The sequence below is a fragment of the Lactuca serriola genome, chromosome 5 (assembly GCF_051521515.1).
Source record: "Lactuca serriola cultivar US96UC23 chromosome 5, Lser_US96UC23_V15, whole genome shotgun sequence".
In the NCBI taxonomy this organism is placed as follows: domain Eukaryota; kingdom Viridiplantae; phylum Streptophyta; class Magnoliopsida; order Asterales; family Asteraceae; genus Lactuca; species Lactuca serriola.
In genome coordinates, this window is record NC_136412.1 from 103,938,694 (window position 1) to 103,949,256 (window position 10,563).

At 36.2% G+C, this 10,563-nt stretch overlaps 1 protein-coding gene across 4 annotated transcripts; it reads right to left on the reverse strand.

The window, feature by feature from the left end:
• Positions 1–394: 394 nt before the first annotated feature.
• Positions 395–4,592, reverse strand: DOT3 (Phototropic-responsive NPH3 family protein). Of its 4 annotated transcripts, none has more exons than XM_079000740.1 (7): positions 4,356–4,592; positions 4,209–4,278; positions 2,221–3,122; positions 1,886–2,144; positions 1,663–1,791; positions 1,173–1,571; positions 395–750 (listed from the first exon to the last, which is right to left on the reverse strand). In XM_079000740.1, exons 1-6 carry the CDS (start codon positions 4,490–4,492, stop codon positions 1,176–1,178), a joined length of 1,893 nt encoding a protein of 630 aa, XP_078856866.1. In that variant the 5' UTR covers positions 4,493–4,592; the 3' UTR covers positions 395–750; positions 1,173–1,175. The 4 variants fall into 4 exon arrangements, with proteins under 4 accessions (XP_078856866.1, XP_078856865.1, XP_078856863.1 ...); XM_079000739.1 differs by having other exon boundaries at positions 395–817; XM_079000737.1 differs by lacking the exon at positions 395–750 and having other exon boundaries at positions 934–1,571.
• Between the last annotated feature and the right edge of the window lie 5,971 nt (positions 4,593–10,563).

A 10,563-nucleotide genomic window follows, 5' to 3' on the forward strand; every position in this document is an offset into this window, starting at 1 on the left:
ATTTTGAATATAAAACTTCAATTATATATCTAATGTTTGTTACATAATAGCAACATATTTGACACATATGGACCCAACTAATTATATTATGAAGAACGATCAGCGAGAAAATTTATGACTGAAATACAAATTTAACATCGAAATTATGTTGACATCATCAAATTGTCGAAGGAATTACATCATAAATTACTTGTTTCCTAACCTTTTCACTATTGAAAAACAAGTAGCTAACATAAAAATGTCTCTCGCTAATTTTGTCGTGAACAACTAGCTATGCAGATTTTTCCAACTGTTTATTTATGTGTTAATATGCTTCTATTACCCATTAGTGGCATATTTATGAAGGAAATGCCTGTCTCTATATCCCTCCTTCTAGTAAAATACATCAAAATACTTTATGGCATCAAATGCTCTAAAATATATTATGGTATCAAATGTACAAAAATACCATACAATATTGATTTAAATGCTTGAAAAATTCGAACGACTTTCAGGTTGATTTTCTTTCACGAATGAGTGACATGATCTCGAGATCCCACCACTTCCTAAACCCAAATCCTCTAAAAACACAGAGTATCTTTCAAAAGTTATGGATCATACGAAGCAATGTCCATAATAAATACATCAACTAAAAGGACAATGGTCAGAAACTCCATAAGAGCTCAGTCTACAATGAAATCTCATGGATTATATAATTCCAAATATCCATCTTCTTTTGAACATTTGCTTGTCTCTTGGTTACAAAAGCATCTAGTACAAGCCAGTAATAACCTCATCATATATATATATTTCCATAAAGAAAACTTGGTATCACAATCTAAAAACAAAAAACATACTTCATTAAAACATGTGGGATAATCGAATATATATAACCTGGTGAAGGTTGTGTGCAAAATCAAATAATGTGAACCTATATTTGGGATAAATAATCGATTATGACTTTGAAAGTTAAAGGGGTAAAATTGATCTTCGCATATATATTATATAACATGAGGAAAAAAATCGATTAAAGAACCCACCCTTTGTCGGGCTATGAGAGAAATTTATTTGGGCAAAAGGTTTTGGAAAATACCATTTTTATAAAAAAAAAAGATGATAAAAAGAAGCAAATAGAGCCACGGGCTCTACGGATTACATAGACAGATAAAGTTTGGGTAGAGTTATTGATTTACCATTCAGGACATGGATTGCCTTCTTTTTAATCTAAGCATAGAACTGATTCTTTTTTCTTTTTCTTTTCCCTCTCTATCTTTCACTTTTTCATCCCTATTTTCATTTGTATCGAATCTCCCTTGAAACAATGTAGATCTTTTGATCTTATGCCATCCTAAAATCCAACCCGACAAAGCATTCTGCTTATTTCTCATCTTTTCACAATCTTGTTGTAAATTTGTGTAGTCCGTTTGAAGTTCTTTAATTAAATCCATCATCTTTTCCTGTTCTAATTTGAGCATTTTAATTTCTTCTTTTGGAGATGCACAGTTATCTTCCTGCTGTGAAGAATCAACGTTTCCTGCTAACTGCTTCTTGTGCATTTCTTCCCTCAGCTTTAATTGCTCCGCAAGCAATACCTGATTTGGTTTTTCTTTTAGAGTTTACATACATACAGATAATTTAAACATTGCAATCGAATTCTACATTCTACAATGCATTTATAGTTACCTGCATAACTGTTCTTACAGGCAGTCGATCATTTCGTGCAGCATGTGTGCATGCATCGATTGAAAGCTTTTGACATTCCATCGCCCTGCATAATCTTCTTCTGTCATGTTCAGAGAGCGAAGGATGTGCCTGCATGTTTACAAAATAAATAACAGTTCATGAAGCAAGTTCCATTTTGAGAAAAAGGATAAAAGCGAACCAATAATTAACATATGGTGTATACCTTCAGATATATATCAATTGCTCGGTAGAGTCCATCGTCACAAAGTCGAGCATTATCTGGTAATGATTCAGCAATCACCTGAAACTTGGTGGCAGAAAGGTTTGGGTCTCCTGCTATTTCCGCAAGGTAATTATCCAACAGTTTACTAATACTTGCTTTGTGATGACTTTGTGTTTGCTGCTGCTGTCCATGCATCAAGTAATATTCCAAAATCCTTCGCACAGCATCGACGTTGTATAAAGTCTGCTCTGCGGTCAATCTGTACACAAATTTGATCAAAGAAAGTAATATATAATAAATTAATGAAGGAAAGAAAAGAAGGTTTGAAAGCTCACATTACTTGCTTTCCTTGTTCTCCTGCTGTCGTATATCCAGGTATCAGAAGATCGTACACACTAGCATTTTCCAGAACCATTCCGATTCTTTTCTCAAGCTCGGAAACAAAAGCCGGTGACACTGAATAAACCATAGCCATTTTCAACATCCACAACAAAAACTTGCAAGAAATTGCGTCTTTCTTATGTGGTAATATGCTCACCAGGCTCTCTATGATCCTTCGTTGCTCTGGATACTGTCCCAATTCCAATTCAGGACTCCGACCCGGCAGAATACTCCATTGCCGCTCATTTTTTCCGTTGGTATATCTTTTCGATGGTTCAATGTCTCCATGATCGGTTCCTATTAACCATTTTTCGGCATATATCGTGATGCATGAACCTAGGAGATCAGGTCTAAGTCCTTTCAGCGTCATTGATGTTATAATCTTCAAAAAAATATCAATACGGAGAGTGGCAACATCATTTAACCACCGGCTTTGTTCACTGGCAGTTTCTATTGTCGTAAAGTTTCCTTCAGCAGCCCAAGCGATTGAATCACAACATCTTCGTACAATCTGGAGATTTTCAGCCCATGGAGAGAGATTTTCACACGACTTTAGGACAGTAATTGAGTCCTTCCATGAAGAAAACACTACCAAAGTGAGGAAAGATTCGGTTTTAGAGATAAGGTTTCCGTCTTCTAATTCCTCAGTCATGTCTAGGAATTCCGCTGCACATCTTAATGGAGCTGCGTTTCTGGGGTTTAAAGATACTGGAAGACCGTAGCAAAATTTCATGACGATTTCAAATGTTTCTGGTCCACCTGGAAAGTTTTGTAACTTCAGCTCGTAATCCTTGTTTGATATTGAAGGTTGTAGATCAATCTGTCCTACATAAGCGCATCTTGAAAGCAGCGGATACTGAATATACATCACAGAGTGTGGTAACTATTATCTCGAGTTGAGAATTAAATGTGACTCGGTCTCAAAACGGTCCACAATATATTAATGTAGCATTTGGATCGAAGTTTAACAGTAACCATTTTACTGGTTTTCCTAATAAAATAAGTTCATCGATAATGCATTAAACTCTATTGTCACATCATCTTTTTTACAATCCATACAACTCTATCGTTTTTTTTTTCTATAATGCATTGAACTCTATAAAATTTAATAAAATGTTACAAAATGTAATTTATAGTAATATTTAAGAATTAAAAATTTTCATTTTTCTCATTGATGAATTCAATAGCCATTGAACTCCAAATCGATTGAATGTAATATCTTATAATGGTAGAGTTTCATCTATTAATGAGATATAGACTTGTCACCTCATTGAACTTTCTCATTGAAGTCACTATTATGAATACTTTAACATATCTTAAAGTCGACTTTTCATTGAGCCTTGGGTTGAATCATTTAAAATTCCCTACATCAAGTTATGACTCTGGTTGTACATGAAAGCATCTAATTTTAAGTCATTAGAGTCTCTTTCCGTAATTTGATGTTTACTATAGGTTGATTTGGCTGGAGAGTGTGAAAGTCACCTTTCCAATGAACCTTGCCATGAATTTTTTGGAATTTCCTACATAAAGTTACGACCAACTATGTGACGATGTACATAACGGCATTTAGTTTTGAGCCTTTTGCGTTTCATTAGGTAAATGTCAATTAGTTAATTGATTAGATCGAAGCTATTAAAGACTAGTCTTCTTTGTTTTACTGTCAATTAGTTAATTGATTCGATCGAAGCTATTAAAGACTAGTAAGATTGCAGTAAAATTCTGGCATCTCTTCCTCCAACCAAAGTCAACTTGTGGCCTACAAATACTGTGCGTCTCCAACACTCAAAGATGATAAAACAACGAGTTTTAAGAATGTATTAATTTCACATCTACGGACAGTAAAAACATTGTGCAGGATAATTAAAGATTTTGTCCAATATATATATGGAAATGAGTTAGATCTTGCTCTATAATATACTTGCATGTGTTTATTTTTGCTTACCTTGTGAACGTAAAATGTGATGTCATCAACTTTTACGGTTAAATCTGATGGAAGTTGAGATACGGCAAACCTGCGCACGCGAGAAAAAAACTCATGTAAAAGAAAAAAAAAATTGAAAACAATATATTAATATGATGAGTTTGTTACCATGAATGGCCTTTTTTCTCGAAGCTTTCTGCAATAGAAGTTAGCGTTAAAGGAACCACCAAGTTATGGTGTTGCATTGGGGCAGCGTCATCGATCTCAGGGCAATGTGGATGAGCCATTAAAACAGAACTGTGCATGGGGATTGTATCTTCGTATGGTTGGGTTTTATAGGACTTGTATTGATCCAGGGTTTTGTAAGACTTGAAAATTTCATTCTTTTTTTCCTTTTTTTTATTTAATATCATGTGTACGCTATGTGGGACTTATAATTATTAATGTTGGAGAAGAAGTTTGTGGTGTTGAAGGAGTTGGTTGGACGGTCTTAATTATGAGAATGCAACAAGTGAATGCCACAAACAGAATGTCTGGGCATTAGGCCACCACAAGTCACATGCTAACAACGTGTATCCATAGCACACCACTATCACTTTGTGGCTTTCATACTCTTTTAATAAGCAAGAGCCAAGGCAGTGGTGCCGAGGGGTGCCAAAAGCCACCTCAACCATCACCTTCTCGAAGCCTTTGTCGAGGAGAGAAAACCAGCAAGAAATTGTCAAGGACATAGGAAAACCTTAGCATGCCCAACACCGGGATTAGTGTTTGCCGATGCCACATCATCTCCACCTCTGCCTTTGCCGAGAGGTGCAGGAGAACATACCCTCCGGCCTAAGAGATCATTTGTATCTTTTGAATTTTACAAAACATTCAGAATTTAATGGATTCGGATTTTGAATTATTTGGATGGTAAATATTGGGATCAATCGTATGAAATCACATCTTTATAGAACCCTGTTTAGATGATAGAGGATTTGAAACATATTTATGTTAGAACACAAAATTTCAATTTTGTTTTATAAAACTTCCACTTATGCGTCGCAACAAATCATAATGAAATAAAAAGTTTCATTAAATAAAAGTTTCTTTATTAAGATCATCTCCACGTCATTAAACTTCTAAAAGTCCCTCTCCAAGTCCCTCTCCACTTATGTGTTGATGACCACGACGTGGCATGACATTTAAACGAAAAGCATGTCCGGCTGGACAACATGAATGGCTAGAAGGAGGCCACGGCGAGGTGGCTGTTGCAGCCTAAATCTAAGATTTTAGGGCTTCTCTCATATTTAAAGGCATTAACTCCTGATTTAGGGCATCATCTCCAATCTCCATTCTCCCTCGTCGAAACCCTAGCCCCCTTCCATGGTTATGAGCTTGGTAGCTTAGTTTTGAGTAAATGTCCTTGAACTTGGGAAGCTTGTAGAAGAATAAATTCCATCTTGGGGCAAGGAAGTAAAGAACAAGTGTAGATCCAGCATCTTCTTCAAGTTTCTAAGTAATTTGAGGTATAAAGCTTTCACCTTGACCTTGTTCTTTTGAGATCCATGTTTATGCTTCTTTTCGGTTGGTTTTGGTCCCATTCATGGATGCTCTTAGAGTTTGAGGAACTCCAAAGCTTATTATGACACTCATGTGGTCATGGACTCCTGTTAAGTGTGAAAAAGGTCCTAGTTTGGGTGTTCTTGAACCCATGCACAAGATTTAGCCTTAAAAGAACTCATTTTGACCTAAGGATTAAGATCTTTCACTAAGAAAGAGTGTTCTCACAAAGAGAACGAGTGCACTATGAAACATATTAAAAATTCCTTAGAAATATACCTCACGAATTCTATATAAATCATCGACAATCTTACCAAGAGGATGTCTCGTATATATACTAATCTACCCTAACCGACTACCTCAATGGTATGAGTATTTTTCTAAGAGAATATCTTCAAATCTTCATTTGAATCAATTAAGTCAATTCCTAAGTTACATGAATTGATAACTTCATTGAATAACTAGATCTTCAATTAAGAACGTCCATAATAAACTTCTTTATGCTTCTTGGACGCCGGCTCACCAAGAGTTGTATAATCATTAGGGTCACTGGTCTGAATGCTGATATGCTGATGTCCAGATGTTGATAACATTAGACACTGATGTTGCCACTGTATCATGTTGATGCTGATGAAGTCTTTAGTCTTCAACTCCATATCTAATTAGCTCTGGATGCCTTAGATCTGGTCTTTAGTCTTCAATCTTCATTTCTTGAGTAATATAGTTCTTCATTAGATATCTTCAGAGTATTTAGTAACTTCACACTATGTAAACTAACAACCTTATAGAGATCAGTGTGTCTAAGTGATATTATGTACACTTACTTAGACGACACTGACTGTTTACATCTAGCAGAATAACTAACTATACAATCAGTGTTTGACATTATCAAACCTATACACTTCAGATAACATGTGACCTTATAATCTCCCCCTATTTGATGATGTCAAAACTAACCAGTGTGAAGTACGATGTTAAACTATGCTCCCCCTTAAGTGAACAATCTTCTTGAAGTGTGTATGTTTTTCTTTAGATGAACTCTTAAATGTATAGCAGAACTAATTTATATTTCTCCCCTTTCTTGATATCATCAAATGAGGTCTTCATATATCATCAACAATCTCACCAAGTGAATGTCTCCTATATATATACTAATCTATCCTAACTGACTACTTAAAAGGTAGGAGTATATTTTTGAGAGAAAGTCTTCATATCTCCATTTGAATCAATTAAATCAATTCCTAAGTTACAGGAACTGATTACTTCCTTAAATAACTAGATCTTCAAATAAGAACGTCCATAATAAACTTATTTATGCTTCTTGGATGCCCGCTCACCAAGATTTATATATTCATATGGATCACTAGTCTGAATGTAACACCCCAAATCAGGTACACCTTTGAAACCCTCGAAAATGAATTAATTGGCAAATATGGTCCCTATCGTACGTTGGGCGTACCTAAGGGTAGGCTTATCGTACTATAGGAGAAGGATCACGAAGGAGCCTTGCGTATGCGGGGTGTACGGAAGGGTATGTCGGGCGTACGCAACAGAGGGCCAAAATCCTAAATCTCGGACTTGAACCCTATATAAACACCTTTTAGCCTTTTGGACCAAACCCTATTAGTCTCTTCAGCCTCATTTCGTCCACCTACAACTGAGATATTGTGTGAGAGGGTTTTTGAGCTTAAGGAGTGGGTTTTGTGGCCATTTTAGAGTTCATTCAAGAAGGAGAAGTTGTCAAGGAAGCTTGGAGTGTCATTTGGCTTCAAGAATCTGCATATAGTCAGCCTTGAGGAGCTTCTGGAGGTATAAAGCTTGGACCTTTCCATCTTAATCACTAGATCAAGCTAGGGTTTTCTAGTTTTGTCCCTTTGGTTGATTTTGGACCTCCTCTTGTGAGTTAAGCAACTCCAGAGGATGGAAATCACATATCTGAGGTCCCTTGGTCTTTTGTAAACATAAAAACGGAGTCTTGGTGAGTGTTTTGACCTCATGCATGGGTTAAGAACCTTAAAAAGGTCTTAGTGGGGGTGTTAGGAGCATATGAAGCATGCAAAGGCATAAAGTTGCCAAATTTATGCCCTAGGTCGTCTTAATAAGCTTAGATCTGACTTTTGGACATAAAAGAATCGGGTATTAAGCACTTAATGGAAAAAGTGCTTAATCTGTCAGTACGTGAGGCATAACCTTAGTGTACGCTGTGCATAAGTCCCCGAACCTTAGTACGTTGCGCGTACCAGGGTGGTACGCTAAGCGTACGCATCACAGATGGGCTTGGATCTGTTTTGGGCCTTTGATCTGCTGGGCCTCATTTGGTTATTGGACTCAGTTTCATTATGAGAATAGTGGGCCATTTTATCTGTGTTGGGCCATTGGATTTATGGTACGGTCTTATTAGGCCAAGTGGCCCATTATTGATTTTGGACATGGATTTTGGCCCATTAACAAAGAAAGGAATCATGGAAGGACTTGGGGTTTGGGTTCCCCTTTTATTATGTGATGTCCTAACATGGGTTAATTCTATTATTCAGCACGGGAGGTTATGGACAGTTAGGAGAGCGGTTTCAGATTCTTCGGACAGAGGTGAGTCTTCTCACCATACCTATGGGTCTAAGGCACCAAGGCCAGCCTATTATGTGATTATGGTTTATGTGTTAGTCATTTCTATGATTTGATATGTTGTGTGATTGTGTGTTATTGCATGGAAGACCCTGGGGGAGCCTGTGGCATTGGATGTAAGACCATGTGGGGTAGCCCATGGCATAACTAGGTAAAGACCATGTGGGGTAGCCCATATCATTGGATGTAAGTGTTGGATAAGGTGTCTAAGTCCATAACTATTTCGGGTGTGTACTTGACCCGACCCGGCATGGTCCATTTGGGTTGCATGGCACCATGCAATTGGATAGACTAAATGAGAGAAATAACACTTGGAGATTATTAATATATTATAAGTTCTAATATATCAATAATATTATTTGATTAGTTTGATCAAAGAATTAATTTGGAATTAATTAAGTGATCAAAGGATAACTAATTAAATATATGGGTTGATTATGTAAATCATTCATATATTGTATAGTGGGCTAAGAGGCTCCATGGATTATCAAGTTGGGTTCTACCCATAGGATGCTCCATGGATGCTCCATGGGAGTTACAAACCCATGGGTCATGGAAATGAAGAGTCATGACACATTAGGGTTTACATGGTGTAACCCTAGATGTGTCAACACTATATAAGGATCCCATTCTCCACCAAAATCGGTTAGACATAAGAAACTAGAGGGCTTGGCCGATTTTAAGAAGTGTGTATTATCTCAAAGGTCTTTCCAAGAGCATTTGGTGTTGTGTGAAGCATTTGAGGCATCACACTTGGGGTGCTAGGCTCACAAGGTTTCAAGGAACATAAGCAACAACAAGGTAAGTTATTCTATCTTTCATTCAAGTTAAAATTGTTCCCCATGTATGCTAGATAGGAATATAACCTTGGAAATTCAACTTTGCATGATAATTAGACAAACATAGATCCAAGGTTATTAGGGTTGCATGTACACTTAGGAAGTGTTAGAATGCTCAAAACCCATCAGTGGTATCAGAGCCTAGGCTTGTTTGTTTGTTATTTGTGCTTAAAAGTTGAAGAAAGTCGAAAAACTTGCTGTCTGACTGCTGGACTCGGCGAGTCCATGGGGGGACTCGTCGAGTTCACTTGTATCTTCAACCTACTCGACGAGTAGGGTCGACAGAGTGCAGATTTTCGACTTTAGTTGCTGGAAATGAATTAGAAACATTACCCTAAACTGTTTTGGTACTTGAAAACTTGTTTTAGATGGTGTAATGTCTTGCTAATTCATTTACAACAACTAGTTATCAAAATTACAAAGTTTTAAGTGTAGTTTTGATTCACGAAAGTGCTTATGTTCATGTTCTTGATCTTATGATGTTTAGATGATCATAGGAATTATTTGTAACCTATGTGGTAGTTTAATTCTTGATCATAATGTGTTTTAATGGAGTCCATAACTTGTCCTCAAGTTATGGAAAACCAAAAGTCACTTGAGTTAAAAACCATTAAAAGAACACAAGAGTTAGAAAAATGAAGAGTCTTCATTTTATTACTCTATTAAACTCATAAGTTACAAGAAATGAAAAGTTTTGAAAGTTTACAAAACTTGCCCTCAAGTTTTGGAACAAGTAAAGTCAAGTTAAAACTTTAGTTCCAACCCTTAGAATTTTAAAAGTTAAAATTCAACCCTTATACTTATATTATTATGATTTAATAATTATATATATATATATATATATATATATATATATATATATATATATATATATATATATATATATATATATATATATATATATATATATGTATAAGAACAAAGTCGTCTTACCACTAGTACGCCTCATTCACGAAACCGGTCTATAAGGTGGGTATAAGGTTGTTGCCTATAAAATGGCAACTTAATGGGTGTCCATTCTCACCCATCGCGTGCTTGATCGGTGGAGGGTCGTTAGCCGAACGGGTAAGACAAGGACTTATAAATTCTCATTAAAAGTATGATGAATATTATAAAGTAACTAAATGTTTTATTAAATTCCCAATCTTAGTTACTTTAGGAAAAATGTGAATAAGGTGCTAATCCATGAAATTACACTTTACACTTTGTTTAAGTCGTTGGTGGAGCGTGTATGGTTAACCGGCACACTAACTTGGACTTAACAAGGTAGGTAAAGGGTGACTTAAGGTTTATTATAGTATCGATGGAGCGTGTGTGGTTTACCGGCACATCGATTGAGTGATAAACTTTAAGGGTACCAAGTGATTTGCATG

What these genes read in the sequence shown, in the direction of transcription:
- DOT3 (XM_079000740.1), bottom strand. Translation starts at nt 4,492, where the DNA reads ATGCACAGTTCTGTTTTAATGGCTCATCCACATTGCCCTGAGATCGAT. An exon ending in GAGAAAAAAGGCCATTCATG is followed by an intron (nt 4,279 to 4,355) that starts GTAACAAACTCA and finishes TCGCGTGCGCAG; the next exon opens with GTTTGCCGTATCTCAACTTC. An exon ending in CAATTGATATATATCTGAAG is followed by an intron (nt 1,792 to 1,885) that starts GTATACACCATA and finishes GTAAACATGCAG; the next exon opens with GCACATCCTTCGCTCTCTGA.